Genomic DNA, 20,644 nt, shown 5'->3' with positions numbered 1-20,644 from the left:
TATTTATTCATGTTTAGTTTAATTGTTCTCATCATCAACATCGTATATTTTGTATTTGTGTTATTTATTCATGTTTAGTTTAATTGTTCTCATCATCAACATCGTATATTTTGTATTTGTGTTATTTATTCATGTTTAGTTTAATTGTTCTCATCATCAACATCGTATATTCGGTATTTATGTTATTTATTCATGTTTAATTTAATTGTTCTCATCATCAACATCGTATATTTTGTATTTGCGGTATTTATTCATGTGTAGGTTAATTGTTCTCATCATCAACATCGTATATTTTGTATTTGTGGTATTTATTCATGTTTAGTTTAATTGTTCTCATCATCAACATCGTATATTTTGTATTTGTGGTATTTATTCATGTTTAGTTTAATTGTTCTCATCATCAACATCGTATATTTTGTATTTGTGTAATTTATTCATGTTTAGTTTAATTGTTCTCATCATCAACATCGCATATTTTGTATTTGTGTTATTTATTCATGTTTAATTTAATTTCATTATCAACATCGTATATTTTGTATTTGTGTTATTTATTCATGTTTAGTTTAATTGTTCTCATCATCAACATCGTATATTTTGTATTTGTGTTATTTATTCATGTTTAATTTAATTGTTCTCATCATCAACATCGTATATTTTGTATTTGTGTTATTTATTCATGTTTAGTTTAATTGTTCTCATCATCAACATCGTATATTTTGTATTAGTGTTTTTTATTCATGTTTAATTTAATTGTTCTCATCATCAACATCGTATATTTTGTATTTGTGTTATTTATTCATGTTTAGTTTAATTGTTCTCATCATCAACAGCGTATATTTTGTATTTGTGTTATTTATTCATGTTTAGTTTAATTGTTCTCATCATCAACATCGTATATTTTGTATTTGTGTTATTTATTCATGTTTAATTTAATTGTTCTCATCATCAACATCGTATATTTTGTATTTGTGTTATTTATTCATGTTTTATTTAATTGTTCTCATCATCAACATCGTATATTTTGTATTTGTGTAATTTATTCATGTTTAGTTTAATTGTTCTCATCATCAACATCGTATATTTGTATTTGTGTTATTTATTCAAGTTTAGTTTAATTGTTCTCATCATCAACATCGTATATTTTGTATTTGTGTTATTTATTCATGTTTAGTTTAATTGTTCTCATCATCAACATCGTATATTTTGTATTTGTGTTATTTATTCATGTTTAGTTTAATTGTTCTCATCATCAACATCGTATATTTTGTATTTGTGTTATTTATTCATGTTTAATTTAATTGTTCTCATCATCAACATCGTATATTTTGTATTTGTGTAATTTATTCATGTTTAGTTTAATTGTTCTCATCATCAACATCGTATATTTGTATTTGTGTTATTTATTCAAGTTTAGTTTAATTGTTCTCATCATCAACATCGTATATTTTGTATTTGTGTTATTTATTCATGTTTAGTTTAATTGTTCTCATCATCAACATCGTATATTCTGTATTTGTGTTATTTATTCAAGTTTAGTTTAATTGTTCTCATCATCAACATCGTATATTTTGTATTTGTGTTATTTATTCATGTTTAGTTTAATTGTTTTTATCATCAACATCGTATATTTTGTATTTGTGTTATTTATTCAAGTTTAGTTTAATTGTTCTCATCATCAACATCGTATATTTTGTATTTGTGTTATTTATTCATGTTTAGTTTAATTGTACTCATCATCAACATCGTATATTTTGTATTTGTGTTATTTATTCATGTTTAGTTTAATTGTTTTTATCATCAACATCGTATATTTTGTATTTGTGTTATTTATTCAAGTTTAGTTTAATTGTTCTCATCATCAACATCGTATATTTTGTATTTGTGTTATTTATTCAAGTTTAGTTTAATTGTTCTCATCATCAACATCGTATATTTTGTATTTGTGTTATTTATTCATGTTTAGTTTAATTGTACTCATCATCAACATCGTATATTTTGTATTTGTGTTATTTATTCATGTTTAGTTTAATTGTTCTCATCATCAACATCGTATATTCGGTATTTGTGTTATTTATTCATGTTTAGTTTAATTGTTCTCATCATCAACATCGTATATTCGGTATTTGTGTTATTTATTCATGTTTAGTTTAATTGTTCTCATCATCAACATCGTATATTTTGTAATTGTGTTATTTATTCATGTTTAGTTTAATTGTTTTTATCATCAACATCGTATATTTTGTATTTGTGTTATTTATTCATGTTTAGTTTAATTGTACTCATCATCAACATCGTATATTTTGTATTTGTGTTATTTATTCATGTTTAGTTTAATTGTTCTCATCATCAACATCGTATATTCGGTATTTGTGTTCTTTATTCATGTTTAGTTTAATTGTACTCATCATCAACATCGTATATTTTGTATTTGTGTTATTTATTCATGTTTAGTTTAATTGTTCTCATCATCAACATCGTATATTTTGTATTTGTGTTATTTATTCATGTTTAGTTTAATTGTTCTCATCATCAACATCGTATATTCGGTATTTGTGTTATTTATTCATGTTTAGTTTAATTGTTCTCATCATCAACATCGTATATTTTGTATTTGTGTTATTTATTCATGTTTAGTTTAATTGTTCTCATCATCAACATCGTATATTCGGTATTTGTGTTATTTATTCATGTTTAGTTTAATTGTTCTCATCATCAACATCGTATATTCGGTATTTGTGTTATTTATTCATGTTTAGTTTAATTGTTCTCATCATCAACATCGTATATTCGGTATTTGTGTTATTTATTCATGTTTAGTTTAATTGTTCTCATCATCAACATCGTATATTCGGTATTTGTGTTATTTATTCATGTGTAGGTTAATTGTTCTCATCATCAACATCGTATATTTTGTATTTGTGTTATTTATTCATGTTTAGTTTAATTGTTCTCATCATCAACATCGTATATTTTGTATTTGTGGTATTTATTCATGTTTAGTTTAATTGTTCTCATCATCAACATCGTATATTTTGTATTTGCGGTATTTATTCATGTGTAGGTTAATTGTTCTCATCATCAACATCGTATATTCTGTATTTGTGTTATTTATTCATGTTTAGTTTAATTGTTCTCATCATCAACATCGCATATTTTGTATTTGTATTATTTATTCATGTTTAGTTTAATTGTTCTCATCATCAACATCGTATATTTTGTATTTGCGGTATTTATTCATGTGTAGGTTAATTGTTCTCATCATCAACATCGTATATTTTGTATTTGTGGTATTTATTCATGTTTAGTTTAATTGTTCTCATCATCAACATCGTATATTTTGTATTTGCGGTATTTATTCATGTGTAGGTTAATTGTTCTCATCATCAACATCGTATATTCTGTATTTGTGTTATTTATTCATGTTTAGTTTAATTGTTCTCATCATCAACATCGTATATTTTGTATTTGTGTTATTTATTCATGTTTAGTTTAATTTCATTATCAACATCGTATATTTTGTACTTGTGTTATTTATTCATGTGTAATGTAATTGTTCTCATCATCAACATCGTATATTTTGTATTTATGTTATTAATTCATGTTTAGTTTAATTGTTCTCATCATCAACATCGTATATTTTGTATTTGTGTTATTTATTCAAGTTTAGTTTAATTGTTCTCATCATCAACATCGTATATTTTGTATTTGTGTTATTTATTCATGTTTAGTTTAATTGTTCTCATCATCAACATCGTATATTCTGTATTTGTGTTATTTATTCAAGTTTAGTTTAATTGTTCTCATCATCAACATCGTATATTTTGTATTTGTGTTATTTATTCATGTTTAGTTTAATTGTTTTTATCATCAACATCGTATATTTTGTATTTGTGTTATTTATTCATGTTTAGTTTAATTGTACTCATCATCAACATCGTATATTTTGTATTTGTGTTATTTATTCATGTTTAGTTTAATTGTTCTCATCATCAACATCGTATATTCGGTATTTGTGTTATTTATTCATGTTTAGTTTAATTGTTCTCATCATCAACATCGTATATTCGGTATTTGTGTTATTTATTCATGTTTAGTTTAATTGTTCTCATCATCAACATCGTATATTTTGTAATTGTGTTATTTATTCATGTTTAGTTTAATTGTTTTTATCATCAACATCGTATATTTTGTATTTGTGTTATTTATTCATGTTTAGTTTAATTGTACTCATCATCAACATCGTATATTTTGTATTTGTGTTATTTATTCATGTTTAGTTTAATTGTTCTCATCATCAACATCGTATATTCGGTATTTGTGTTCTTTATTCATGTTTAGTTTAATTGTACTCATCATCAACATCGTATATTTTGTATTTGTGTTATTTATTCATGTTTAGTTTAATTGTTCTCATCATCAACATCGTATATTTTGTATTTGTGTTATTTATTCATGTTTAGTTTAATTGTTCTCATCATCAACATCGTATATTCGGTATTTGTGTTATTTATTCATGTTTAGTTTAATTGTTCTCATCATCAACATCGTATATTTTGTATTTGTGTTATTTATTCATGTTTAGTTTAATTGTTCTCATCATCAACATCGTATATTCGGTATTTGTGTTATTTATTCATGTTTAGTTTAATTGTTCTCATCATCAACATCGTATATTCGGTATTTGTGTTATTTATTCATGTTTAGTTTAATTGTTCTCATCATCAACATCGTATATTCGGTATTTGTGTTATTTATTCATGTTTAGTTTAATTGTTCTCATCATCAACATCGTATATTCGGTATTTGTGTTATTTATTCATGTGTAGGTTAATTGTTCTCATCATCAACATCGTATATTTTGTATTTGTGTTATTTATTCATGTTTAGTTTAATTGTTCTCATCATCAACATCGTATATTTTGTATTTGTGGTATTTATTCATGTTTAGTTTAATTGTTCTCATCATCAACATCGTATATTTTGTATTTGCGGTATTTATTCATGTGTAGGTTAATTGTTCTCATCATCAACATCGTATATTCTGTATTTGTGTTATTTATTCATGTTTAGTTTAATTGTTCTCATCATCAACATCGTATATTTTGTATTTGCGGTATTTATTCATGTGTAGGTTAATTGTTCTCATCATCAACATCGTATATTCGGTATTTGTGTTATTTATTCATGTTTAGTTTAATTGTTCTCATCATCAACATCGTATATTTTGTATTTGTGTTATTTATTCATGTTTAGTTTAATTGTTCTCATCATCAACATCGTATATTCGGTATTTATGTTATTTATTCATGTTTAATTTAATTGTTCTCATCATCAACATCGTATATTTTGTATTTGTGGTATTTATTCATGTTTAGTTTAATTGTTCTCATCATCAACATCGTATATTTTGTATTTGTGGTATTTATTCATGTTTTGTTTAATTGTTCTCATCATCAACATCGTATATTCGGTATTTGTGTTATTTATTCATGTTTAGTTTAATTGTTCTCATCATCAACATCGTATATTTTGTATTTGCGGTATTTATTCATGTTTAGTTTAATTGTTCTCATCATCAACATCGTATATTCGGTATTTGTGTTATTTATTCATGTTTAGTTTAATTGTTCTCATCATCAACATCGTATATTTTGTATTTGTGTTATTTATTCATGTTTAGTTTAATTGTTCTCATCATCAACATCGTATATTCGGTATTTATGTTATTTATTCATGTTTAATTTAATTGTTCTCATCATCAACATCGTATATTTTGTATTTGTGGTATTTATTCATGTTTAGTTTAATTGTTCTCATCATCAACATCGTATATTTTGTATTTGTGGTATTTATTCATGTTTAGTTTAATTGTTCTCATCATCAACATCGTATATTTTGTATTTGCGGTATTTATTCATGTGTAGGTTAATTGTTCTCATCATCAACATCGTATATTTTGTATTTGTGTTATTTATTCATGTTTAGTTTAATTGTTCTCATCATCAACATCGTATATTTTGTATTTGTGTTATTTATTCATGTTTAGTTTAATTGTTCTCATCATCAACATCGTATATTTTGTATTTGTGTTATTTATTCATGTTTAGTTTAATTGTTCTCATCATCAACATCGTATATTCGGTATTTATGTTATTTATTCATGTTTAATTTAATTGTTCTCATCATCAACATCGTATATTTTGTATTTGCGGTATTTATTCATGTGTAGGTTAATTGTTCTCATCATCAACATCGTATATTTTGTATTTGTGGTATTTATTCATGTTTAGTTTAATTGTTCTCATCATCAACATCGTATATTTTGTATTTGTGGTATTTATTCATGTTTAGTTTAATTGTTCTCATCATCAACATCGTATATTTTGTATTTGTGTAATTTATTCATGTTTAGTTTAATTGTTCTCATCATCAACATCGCATATTTTGTATTTGTGTTATTTATTCATGTTTAATTTAATTTCATTATCAACATCGTATATTTTGTATTTGTGTTATTTATTCATGTTTAGTTTAATTGTTCTCATCATCAACATCGTATATTTTGTATTTGTGTTATTTATTCATGTTTAATTTAATTGTTCTCATCATCAACATCGTATATTTTGTATTTGTGTTATTTATTCATGTTTAGTTTAATTGTTCTCATCATCAACATCGTATATTTTGTATTAGTGTTTTTTATTCATGTTTAATTTAATTGTTCTCATCATCAACATCGTATATTTTGTATTTGTGTTATTTATTCATGTTTAGTTTAATTGTTCTCATCATCAACAGCGTATATTTTGTATTTGTGTTATTTATTCATGTTTAGTTTAATTGTTCTCATCATCAACATCGTATATTTTGTATTTGTGTTATTTATTCATGTTTAATTTAATTGTTCTCATCATCAACATCGTATATTTTGTATTTGTGTTATTTATTCATGTTTAATTTAATTGTTCTCATCATCAACATCGTATATTTTGTATTTGTGTAATTTATTCATGTTTAGTTTAATTGTTCTCATCATCAACATCGTATATTTGTATTTGTGTTATTTATTCAAGTTTAGTTTAATTGTTCTCATCATCAACATCGTATACTTTGTATTTGTGTTATTTATTCATGTTTAGTTTAATTGTTCTCATCATCAACATCGTATATTTTGTATTTGTGTTATTTATTCATGTTTAGTTTAATTGTTCTCATCATCAACATCGTATATTTTGTATTTGTGTTATTTATTCATGTTTAATTTAATTGTTCTCATCATCAACATCGTATATTTTGTATTTGTGTAATTTATTCATGTTTAGTTTAATTGTTCTCATCATCAACATCGTATATTTGTATTTGTGTTATTTATTCAAGTTTAGTTTAATTGTTCTCATCATCAACATCGTATATTTTGTATTTGTGTTTTTTATTCATGTTTAATTTAATTGTTCTCATCATCAACATCGTATATATTGCATTTGTGTTATTTATTCATGTTTAGTTTAATTGTTCTCATCATCAACATCGTATATTTTGTATTTGTGTTATTTATTCATGTTTAGTTTAATTGTTCTCATCATCAACATCGTATATTTTGTATTTGTGTTATTTATTCATGTTTAGTTTAATTGTTCTCATCATCAACATCGTATATTTTGTATTTATGTTATTAATTCATGTTTAGTTTAATTGTTCTCATCATCAACATCGTATATTTTGTATTTATGTTATTTATTCATGTTTAATTTAATTGTTCTCATCATCAACATCGTATATTTTTATTTATGTTATTTATTCATGTTTAATTTAATTGTTCTCATCATCAACATTGTATATTTTGTATTTATGTTATTTATTCATGTTTAGTTTAATTGTTCTCATCATCAACATCGTATATTTTGTATTTGTGGTATTTATTCATGTTTAGTTTAATTGTTCTCATCATCAACATCGTATATTTTGTATTTGTCTTATTTATTCATGTTTAGTTTAATTGTTCTCATCATCAACATCGCATATTTTGTATTTGTGTTATTTATTCATGTTTAATTTAATTTCATTATCAACATCGTATATTTTGTATTTGTGTTATTTATTCATGTTTAGTTTAATTGTTCTCATCATCAACATCGTATATTTTGTATTTGTGTTATTTATTCATGTTTAATTTAATTGTTCTCATCATCAACATCGTATATTTTGTATTTGTGTTATTTATTCATGTTTAGTTTAATTGTTCTCATCATCAACATCGTATATTTTGTATTAGTGTTTTTTATTCATGTTTAATTTAATTGTTCTCATCATCAACATCGTATATTTTGTATTTGTGTTATTTATTCATGTTTAGTTTAATTGTTCTCATAATCAACAGCGTATATTTTGTATTTGTGTTATTTATTCATGTTTAGTTTAATTGTTCTCATCATCAACATCGTATATTTTGTATTTGTGTTTTTTATTCATGTTTAATTTAATTGTTCTCATCATCAACATCGTATATTTTGTATTTGTGTTATTTATTCATGTTTAGTTTAATTGTTCTCATCATCAACATCGTATATTTTGTATTTGTGTTATTTATTCATGTTTAGTTTAATTGTTCTCATCATCAACATCGTATATTTTGTATTTGTGTTATTTATTCATGTTTAGTTTAATTGTTCTCATCATCAACATCGTATATTTTGTATTTGTGTTATTTATTCATATTTAGTTTTATTGTTCTCATCATCAAGATCGTATATTTTGTATTTGTGTTATGTATTCATGTTTAGTTTAATTGTTCTCATCATCAACATCGTATATTTTGTATTTGTGTTATTTATTCATGTTTAGTTTAATTGTTCTCATCATCAACATCGTATATTTTGTATTTGTGTTATTTATTCATGTTTAGTTTAATTGTTCTCATCATCAACATCGTATATTTTGTATTTGTGTTATTTATTCATGTTTAGTTTAATTGTTCTCATCATCAACATGGTATATTTTGTATTTGTGTTATTTATTCAAGTTTAGTTTAATTGTTCTCATCATCAACATCGTATATTTTGTATTTGTGTGATTTATTCATGTTTAGTTTAATTGTTCTCATCATCAACATCGTATATTTTGTATTTGTGTTATTTATTCATGTTTAGTTTAATTGTTCTCATCATCAACATCGTATATTTTGTATTTGTGTTATTTATTCATGTTTAATTTAATTGTTCTCATCATCAACATCGTATATTTTGTATTTGTGTAATTTATTCATGTTTAGTTTAATTGTTCTCATCATCAACATCGTATATTTGTATTTGTGTTATTTATTCAAGTTTAGTTTAATTGTTCTCATCATCAACATCGTATATTTTGTATTTGTGTTTTTTATTCATGTTTAATTTAATTGTTCTCATCATCAACATCGTATATATTGCATTTGTGTTATTTATTCATGTTTAGTTTAATTGTTCTCATCATCAACATCGTATATTTTGTATTTGTGGTATTTATTCATGTTTAGTTTAATTGTTCTCATCATCAACATCGTATATTTTGTATTTGTGGTATTTATTCATGTTTAGTTTAATTGTTCTCATCATCAACATCGTATATTTTGTATTTGTCTTATTTATTCATGTTTAGTTTAATTGTTCTCATCATCAACATCGCATATTTTGTATTTGTGTTATTTATTCATGTTTAATTTAATTTCATTATCAACATCGTATATTTTGTATTTGTGTTATTTATTCATGTTTAGTTTAATTGTTCTCATCATCAACATCGTATATTTTGTATTTGTGTTATTTATTCATGTTTAATTTAATTGTTCTCATCATCAACATCGTATATTTTGTATTTGTGTTATTTATTCATGTTTAGTTTAATTGTTCTCATCATCAACATCGTATATTTTGTATTAGTGTTTTTTATTCATGTTTAATTTAATTGTTCTCATCATCAACATCGTATATTTTGTATTTGTGTTATTTATTCATGTTTAGTTTAATTGTTCTCATCATCAACAGCGTATATTTTGTATTTGTGTTATTTATTCATGTTTAGTTTAATTGTTCTCATCATCAACATCGTATATTTTGTATTTGTGTTATTTATTCATGTTTAGTTTAATTGTTCTCATCATCAACATCGTATATTTTGTATTTGTGTTATTTATTCATATTTAGTTTTATTGTTCTCATCATCAAGATCGTATATTTTGTATTTGTGTTATGTATTCATGTTTAGTTTAATTGTTCTCATCATCAACATCGTATATTTTGTATTTGTGTTATTTATTCATGTTTAGTTTAATTGTTCTCATCATCAACATCGTATATTTTGTATTTGTGTTATTTATTCATGTTTAGTTTAATTGTTCTCATCATCAACATCGTATATTTTGTATTTGTGTTATTTATTCATGTTTAGTTTAATTGTTCTCATCATCAACATGGTATATTTTGTATTTGTGTTATTTATTCAAGTTTAGTTTAATTGTTCTCATCATCAACATCGTATATTTTGTATTTGTGTGATTTATTCATGTTTAGTTTAATTGTTCTCATCATCAACATCGTATATTTTGTATTTGTGTTATTTATTCATGTTTAGTTTAATTGTTCTCATCATCAACATCGTATATTTTGTATTTGTGTTATTTATTCATGTTTAATTTAATTGTTCTCATCATCAACATCGTATATTTTGTATTTGTGTAATTTATTCATGTTTAGTTTAATTGTTCTCATCATCAACATCGTATATTTGTATTTGTGTTATTTATTCAAGTTTAGTTTAATTGTTCTCATCATCAACATCGTATATTTTGTATTTGTGTTTTTTATTCATGTTTAATTTAATTGTTCTCATCATCAACATCGTATATATTGCATTTGTGTTATTTATTCATGTTTAGTTTAATTGTTCTCATCATCAACATCGTATATTTTGTATTTGTGGTATTTATTCATGTTTAGTTTAATTGTTCTCATCATCAACATCGTATATTTTGTATTTGTGGTATTTATTCATGTTTAGTTTAATTGTTCTCATCATCAACATCGTATATTTTGTATTTGTCTTATTTATTCATGTTTAGTTTAATTGTTCTCATCATCAACATCGCATATTTTGTATTTGTGTTATTTATTCATGTTTAATTTAATTTCATTATCAACATCGTATATTTTGTATTTGTGTTATTTATTCATGTTTAGTTTAATTGTTCTCATCATCAACATCGTATATTTTGTATTTGTGTTATTTATTCATGTTTAATTTAATTGTTCTCATCATCAACATCGTATATTTTGTATTTGTGTTATTTATTCATGTTTAGTTTAATTGTTCTCATCATCAACATCGTATATTTTGTATTAGTGTTTTTTATTCATGTTTAATTTAATTGTTCTCATCATCAACATCGTATATTTTGTATTTGTGTTATTTATTCATGTTTAGTTTAATTGTTCTCATCATCAACAGCGTATATTTTGTATTTGTGTTATTTATTCATGTTTAGTTTAATTGTTCTCATCATCAACATCGTATATTTTGTATTTGTGTTTTTTATTCATGTTTAATTTAATTGTTCTCATCATCAACATCGTATATTTTGTATTTGTGTTATTTATTCATGTTTAGTTTAATTGTTCTCATCATCAACATCGTATATTTTGTATTTGTGTTATTTATTCATGTTTAGTTTAATTGTTCTCATCATCAACATCGTATATTTTGTATTTGTGTTATTTATTCATGTTTAGTTTTATTGTTCTCATCATCAAGATCGTATATTTTGTATTTGTGTTATGTATTCATGTTTAGTTTAATTGTTGTCATCATCAACATCGTATATTTTGTATTTGTGTTATTTATTCATGTTTAGTTTAATTGTTCTCATCATCAACATCGTATATTTTGTATTTGTGTTATTTATTCATGTTTAGTTTAATTGTTCTCATCATCAACATCGTATATTTTGTATTTGTGTTATTTATTCATATTTAGTTTTATTGTTCTCATCATCAACATCGTATATTTTGTATTTGTGTTATTTATTCATGTCTAGTTTAATTGTTCTCATCATCAACATCGTATATTTTGTATTTGTGTTATTTATTCATGTTTAATTTAATTGTTCTCATCATCAACATCGTATATTTTGTATTTGTGTTATTTATTCATATTTAGTTTTATTGTTCTCATCATCAACATCGTATATTTTGTATTTGTGTTATTTATTCATGTCTAGTTTAATTGTTCTCATCATCAACATCGTATATTTTGTATTTGTGTTATTTATTCATGTTTAATTTAATTGTTCTCATCATCAACATCGTATATTTTGTATTTGTGTTATTTATTCATATTTAGTTTTATTGTTCTCATCATCAACATCGTATATTTTGTATTTGTGTTATTTATTCATGTCTAGTTTAATTGTTCTCATCATCAACATCGTATATTTTGTATTTGTGTTATTTATTCATGTTTAATTTAATTGTTCTCATCATCAACATCGTATATTTTGTATTTGTGTTATTTATTCATATTTAGTTTTATTGTTCTCATCATCAACATCGTATATTTTGTATTTGTGTTATTTATTCATGTCTAGTTTAATTGTTCTCATCATCAACATCGTATATTTTGTATTTGTGTTATTTATTCATGTTTAATTTAATTGTTCTCATCATCAACATCGTATATTTTGTATTTGTGTTATTTATTCATATTTAGTTTTATTGTTCTCATCATCAACATCGTATATTTTGTATTTGTGTTATTTATTCATGTCTAGTTTAATTGTTCTCATCATCAACATCGTATATTTTGTATTTGTGTTATTTATTCATGTTTAATTTAATTGTTCTCATCATCAACATCGTATATTTTGTATTTGTGTTATTTATTCATATTTAGTTTTATTGTTCTCATCATCAACATCGTATATTTTGTATTTGTGTTATTTATTCATGTCTAGTTTAATTGTTCTCATCATCAACATCGTATATTTTGTATTTGTGTTATTTATTCATGTTTAATTTAATTGTTCTCATCATCAACATCGTATATTTTGTATTTGTGTTATTTATTCATATTTAGTTTTATTGTTCTCATCATCAACATCGTATATTTTGTATTTGTGTTATTTATTCATGTCTAGTTTAATTGTTCTCATCATCAACATCGTATATTTTGTATTTGTGTTATTTATTCATGTTTAATTTAATTGTTCTCATCATCAACATCGTATATTTTGTATTTGTGTTATTTATTCATATTTAGTTTTATTGTTCTCATCATCAAGATCGTATATTTTGTATTTGTGTTATTTATTCATGTCTAGTTTAATTGTTCTTATGATCAACATCGTATATTTTGTATTTGTGTTATTTATTCATGTTTAATTTAATTGTTCTCATCATCAACATCGTATATTTTGTATTTGTGTTATTTATTCATGTTTAATTTAATTGTTCTCATCATCAACATCGTATATTTTGTATTTGTGTTATTTATTCATATTTAGTTTTATTGTTCTCATCATCAAGATCGTATATTTTGTATTTGTGTTATTTATTCATGTTTAGTTTAATTGTTCTCATCATCAACATCGTATATTTTGTATTTGTGTTATTTATTCATGTTTAGTTTAATTGTTCTCATCATCAACATCGTATATTTTGTATTTGTGTTATTTATTCATATTTAGTTTAATTGTTCTCATCATCAACATCGTATATTTTGTATTTGTGTTATTTATTCATGTTTAATTTAATTGTTCTCATCATCAACATCGTATATTTTGTATTTGTGTTATTTATTCATATTTAGTTTTATTGTTCTCATCATCAAGATCGTATATTTTGTATTTGTGTTATTTATTCATGTTTAGTTTAATTGTTCTCATCATCAACATCGTATATTTTGTATTTGTGTTATTTATTCATGTTTAGTTTAATTGTTCTCATCATCAACATCGTATATTTTGTATTTGTGTTATTTATTCATATTTAGTTTTATTGTTCTCATCATCAACATCGTATATTTTGTATTTGTGTTATTTATTCATGTTTAGTTTAATTGTTCTCATCATCAACATCGTATATTTTGTATTTGTGTTATTTATTCATGTTTAGTTTAATTGTTGTCATCATCAACATCGTATATTTTGTATTTGTGTTATTTATTCATGGTTAGTTTTATTGTTCTCATCATCAACATCGTATATTTTGTATTTGTGTTATTTATTCATGTTTAGTTTAATTGTTCTCATCATCAACATCGTATATTTTGTATTTGTGTTATTTATTCATGTTTAGTTTAATTGTTCTCATCATCAACATCGTATATTTTGTATTTGTGTTATTTATTCATGTTTAATTTAATTGTTCTCATCATCAACATCGTATATTTTGTATTTGTGTTATTTATTCATGTTTAGTTTAATTGTTGTCATCATCAACATCGTATATTTTGTATTTGTGTTATTTATTCATGGTTAGTTTTATTGTTCTCATCATCAACATCGTATATTTTGTATTTATGTTATTTATTCATGTTTAGTTTAATTGTTCTCATCATCAACATCGTATATTTTGTATTTGTGTTATTTATTCATGTTTAGTTTAATTGTTCTCATCATCAACATCGTATATTTTGTATTTGTGTTATTTATTCATGTTTAGTTTAATTGTTGTCATCATCAACATCGTATATTTTGTATTTGTGTTATTTATTCATGGTTAGTTTTATTGTTCTCATCATCAACATCGTATATTTTGTATTTATGTTATTTATTCATGTTTAATTTAATTGTTCTCATCATCAACATCGTATATTTTGTATTTGTGTTATTTATTCATGTTTAGTTTAATTGTTCTCATCATCAACATCGTATATTTTGTATTTGTGTTATTTATTCATGTTTAATTTAATTGTTCTCATCATCAACATCGTATATTTTGTATTTATGTTATTTATTCATGTTTAATTTAATTGTTCTCATCATCAACATCGTATATTTTGTATTTGTGTTATTTATTCATGTTTAATTTAATTGTTCTCATCATCAACATCGTATATTTTGTATTTGTGTTATTTATTCATGTTTAATTTAATTGTTCTCATCATCAACATCGTATATTTTGTATTTGTGTTATTTATTCATGTTTAGTTTAATTGTTGTCATCATCAACATCGTATATTTTGTATTTGTGTTATTTATTCATGTTTAATTTAATTGTTCTCATCATCAACATCGTATATTTTGTATTTATGTTATTTATTCATGTTTAATTTAATTGTTCTCATCATCAACATCGTATATTTTTATTTATGTTATTTATTCATTTTTAATTTAATTGTTCTCATCATCAACATTGTATATTTTGTATTTATGTTATTTATTCATGTTTAGTTTAATTGTTCTCATCATCAACATCGTATATTTTGTATTTATGTTATTTATTCATGTTTAATTTAATTTTTCTCATCATCAACATCGTATATTTTGTATTTGTGTTATTTATTCATGTTTAGTTTAATTGTTCTCATCATCAACATCGTATATTTTGTATTTGTGTTATTTATTCATGTTTAATTTAATTGTTCTCATCATCAACATCGTATATTTTGTATTTATGTTATTTATTCATGTTTAATTTAATTGTTCTCATCATCAACATCGTATATTTTGTATTTATGTTATTTATTCATGTTTAATTTAATTGTTCTCATCATCAACATCGTATATTTTGTATTTGTGTGATTTATTCATGTTTAGTTTAATTGTTCTCATCATCAACATCGTATATTTTGTATTTATGTTATTTATTTATGTTTAATTTAATTGTTCTCATCATCAACATCGTATATTTTGTATTTGTGTGATTTATTCATGTTTAGTTTAATTGTTCTCATCATCAACATCGTATATTTTGTATTTATGTTATTTATTCATGTTTAGTTTAATTGTTCTCATCATCAACATCGTATATTTTGTATTTATGTTATTTATTCATGTTTAGTTTAATTGTTCTCATCATCAACATCGTATATTTGTATTTGTGTTATTTATTCAAGTTTAGTTTAATTGTTCTCATCATCAACATCGTATATTTTGTATTTATGTTATTTATTCATGTTTAATTTAATTGTTCTCATCATCAACATCGTATATTTTGTATTTATGTTATTTATTCATATTTAGTTTAATTGTTCTCATCATCAACATCGTATATTTTATATTTGGTGTTATTTATTCATGTTTAGTTTAATTGTTCTCATCATCAACATCGTATATTTTGTATTTGCGGTATTTATTCATGTTTAGTTTAATTGTTCTCATCATCAACATCGTATATTTTGTATTTGCGGTATTTATTCATGTTTAGTTTAATTGTTCTCATCATCAACATCGTATATTTTGTATTTGCGGTATTTATTCATGTTTAGTTTAATTGTTCTCATCATCAACATCGTATATTTTGTAATTGTTTTACTTGTATTTATTTATTATGAACATTTGTTTATTTGTTTTATTTATTCATGTTTTGTTTTATTGTTCTCATTATTAACATCGTCATGATCAGTGACACATTCTGCCGGATCAAATGCTCCTTCAATATTGAACTTTTTTTTTGTGTACAATGTGGTCACCACGTATCAAGGCCTGCAAGGCACTCAGGAATAAGCGTTATTGTAAGTACAGTACGTTTCTGTTTATATTTTAAGCGTCTAATTAAGGGGACGGTTTATCAGGAATTTGTTTACGTTGGACTCGAAGACATTCAAGTTGCAGTCAGGTGTGAAGCGTGCAGAATCTACGTTTTGACTTAGGCATAGATAAAGAGTGGGGAACGTTTTTGACAGTGCATTCAGCTAGACAGGTGTTTTTTGTAAAAGATTAGCGAGGGAGGGGGGGGCAGAGATTGGAGTTCAGACAATGGAAGTAACGATAAAACAAAGATAGGCTCGCAAAGTCTCTTCTGTGGGAGAGAGGTTGCAGGGAAGAGAAAAGGCCATCCCCCACTAAGCTACAAAGTCTATTTTGTACTCTGTTGAGGCAGGATAGGCTATTTTAGCAGCTCCTGTCCAGATATGGCAGCAGTATTCCATCCTTGGACGTACTTGGCTTTTATATAGATAGAGTATTGCATCAGTAGTGAGATATCTTCTGGCGCGGTAGAAGGATCCCACCATCTTTCTAGCGACCTTAGCAACAGACTTGATGTATGTGTTCCATTTCAGATCAGGAGTGAAGGTCAAGCCCAGAAGCTTGTCAAAACATGGGGCTTCTCCTAGACGAGAGCCATCCATTTCAATTGATGCCAGATTGGGATTGGAGCGTTGATGATGTAAAGATAGGAGTTTGGTTTTAGATGCATTAAAGGTAACCAGCCACGTCTTCCCCCACTGAACCACTCGTTCGAGATCAGAGGATAGAGAATCAGAGAGAGCTTTGCCATTTACAGCCTTTGATGTGTTGCTGTAGATGGTCGTGTCATCAGCATAGATGTTAATGAATGATTTAAGTATGTGTTTAGGGAGATCATTGATGTAGATCAAGAAGAGAGTTGGGCCCAGGATGGATCCTTGAGGGACTCCAGCATTAATACTGCAGGCCTCTGATTTTTGTCCATCAACCACTACTCTTATGACCCTATCAGAGAGAAATGATTTAATGATAGAGAGAATATTTCCAGTTATACCGTAGCTGGAGATCTTGTGAAGTAGGCCTTTATGCCATACCTTGTCGAAGGCCTTTGATATGTCAAGAGCAATTGCCCTGGAAAGGAAGCCTTTGTCAAGAGATTCACTAATCCTATGAAATATAACCGTTAGCACATCTGCGGTAGATCTTGCCGAACGGAAACCATATTGCGTGTCACTAAGAAAGTTATTTCTGCTGAGGTGGTTGACTATTTCTCTATTTAATTTGGATTCCAGCAACTTACTCATGAAACACAGGAGACTTATTGGTCTGTACTGAGAAGGAGATGACTTATCACTTGAGTTCTTAAATACAGGGCATACTGATGAGGTTTTCCAGGGTGTTGGAAAGCACTTCTCCTTAAGGCAACGCTCAAACAGTTCCGTAAGCATGGGAGCAAGTTCTGGTTGAAGCTTTTTTAACACTCTAATGGGGATGCCGTCACGGCTGGTAGCTTTACTGGAATCAAGGTTCTTGATTAACTTGGCGACCTCATGCACATATATTTTTATGTTACTTAGCGTGTTCTGTGTTATAGAAGGAAATATGGGGAGTTGATGGCCTTCGTCGCATAGGGTAGAATTAGCTGCAAAGTTCTTAGCAAATAGTTTGGCCTTTTCTGAAGCTGAGGAGATGACCTCTGATACGTTGATAATGGTTGAGATAGAATGCCCTCTTCTGTTCAGGATCCTATTTGTTATTTGTCAAAACTGGTGGGAACTAAGCCGCTGATCAGCTACTTTGGATTTAACAGACTGGGCATATAGCTCTCTTACATTTTTTATTACTCTTTAACAGTGGTCGCATGCGTTCCTGAAAGCAGCTTTAGTGTCAGTGCATCTATTACGTTGGTAGCTATGGAAAAAGTGATTTCTGTGCGCGATGTCAGCAGCACATTCTGGGGAGAATCATGGCTGGCTGGTAGGTTTTTGTTGGAATTTTTTAGATGGTATGAATCGGTGTATGCCTACAATTAACCATTCGGTCAGGTCTGATACTATAGAGGACGTCCTTTTTAAACATCGAATGCAGAGGTAGATCAGATATAAATGTACGGAAGCTATCCCAGTCAGCCATGGAGTATTGGTATACAGTGCGGTGGAGGGGTACGTCTGGGGACTTATTACATTTCATTTCTATCTTAACTGATACGACGGAGTGGTCGGAGGATCCTAGAGGAGAAAGAACGGAACAGGAACATAGCTCAGAGGAAGTTGAGCGAAAAAGGTCTAGGAGGCTTGCATATTGACCTGTAGTATTGAGCACACGGGTGGGCTCGCGAACAATCTGAGTGAGGTCATAAGCAATGGCAAAATCATGACAGAACCTCCCCTCATCGTCCGTCTTATTTGAGTGGGTCAGCCATTCCATGTTATGGATGTTGAATTCACCACAGATGTGGATGTTAGCCAAAGGATGTGCAGACAGGATGTCTTCGATGAAGTCATTTGTTTATTCCTTTTTTTTTAACAATAATCTGCGAGATCCATCAGTCATCATCATCGGCAACAGCATGAATGTTGTAAACAAATTTTGTATTTATAAAAAGCATTTCGACACGTTTACAAGGCAAGCCTGGTAAATTCTGTATTCCTTGGATATATTTGTTTATTTATTTAAAAAAAAATAATTTGTGGGATGACAGATTCTCTTGTGGAGCTGCTAGAAAGGATTTGTCCTGCTTTGATAGAGTTCAAAATAAACTTCGTACTCTAGTAGGAGATGTCCTTTTCTCTTCTCTGCAACCTCTATCTCACAGAAGAGATGTTGCGAGTTTGTTTCTGCTTTATCGTTATTTTCATGGCCAATGCTCGACTGAGCTCCAATCTATGGTCCCTACTCACCAAACTTTCACAAGAGACACTCGTCTAGCTGAAAACACTATCAATAATTCCCCCCACTCATTATCTGTGCCTAAACCTAAACGTAGATTCCATGATCAAAGCTTTTTTCTGAGAACTGCCTTCTGTTTTCCTGCTTTCCAGCAGACTACAATCTGATTGTCTCCAAGTCCAACGTAAGCAAGTTCTTGATGAGCCGTTCCACTTAAGTTAACAAATTTTCCGAATTTCCATTACTAACAATTGCTATATTGTTCAGTTGACTACTGTAAACTTTTAATCATTATCCTCGAGTGGTCTTTGGGCTTTGATAAGTGGTGATACTCATGTAAAAAAAAAAAAAAAAAGATAAACATACTTGTGGAAAGATGGAAATGAAACCTGCAGTATAGAAAAGTATTTTTTTCTGACTTATGCAAGACATTGTTGCCATCAATAAAACATTTTAAAGTATAAAAAGGCACCATTTTAATAATACTTTACACATATATTTTTTTAAGATCTAACATGGTTTTGTACATTTTCATCAATGTGAAATGGCTTTACTTACCAAACCAAGTAACTCTTAAGGGTAGCTCAAAAATTTTCAGTTCACCAGTTTTATTCATACTGAAGAAGATTGCTGAATCATTCAGAAGGAAGTTCTTTGGAGTTGACACTGTGACAATAACTTCTGTTTCTGTGATTTCATTTCCATAGCTGTACACACCAACAGTGAGGCTGAGTAGACACATACATGACATTATGGCCAGATACATACTGAAATAAACATGATAAAATATGCTAAATAATGACTACATTAATTTATTTAATGACAATAATCATTTCTGCAAAAAATCTCATGAAATTTACATAATTTAGATCCAGGCAGAGAGTTATACAAAATTGTAACTTGTTTTGCTTTTCAACAGAAAAATGTTTAACAATTCAATAAGTATTTATTATTTAACCATTATTACCAGCAGTGGAAAATAATCAAAAGAATCGTTTTTTGCATCTGCAAAAAGGCACAAAGTTCTCTGATTCTGATATTCCCAAAAGTTCTGATTTTTCTGATTCCCAAAACACACACACACACATATATGTATGT

The 20,644-nt window shown here is 26.3% G+C and overlaps 1 protein-coding gene across 8 annotated transcripts in view; it reads right to left on the bottom strand.

The window, feature by feature from the left end:
- LOC145297666 (uncharacterized) overlaps positions 1–20,644 on the bottom strand; it is a 1,332,115-nt gene that overhangs the window by 898,952 nt on the left and 412,519 nt on the right. For all 8 annotated transcript variants that reach the window (XM_080143840.1, XM_080143841.1, XM_080143838.1 and 5 more), the window contains exon 7: positions 20,105–20,313. In XM_080143840.1, coding sequence (XP_079999966.1) covers positions 20,105–20,313 — 209 coding nt within the window. The remainder of the gene's footprint in view (positions 1–20,104; positions 20,314–20,644) is intronic.

Source organism: Euprymna scolopes, chromosome 18 (genome assembly GCF_053919585.1).
Source record: "Euprymna scolopes isolate OS-2025 chromosome 18, ASM5391958v1, whole genome shotgun sequence".
Taxonomy (NCBI): Eukaryota; Metazoa; Mollusca; class Cephalopoda; order Sepiida; family Sepiolidae; genus Euprymna; species Euprymna scolopes.
The sequence above is the reverse complement of the archived record's forward strand: the minus strand, read 5'-3'. Positions and strand labels throughout refer to the sequence as shown.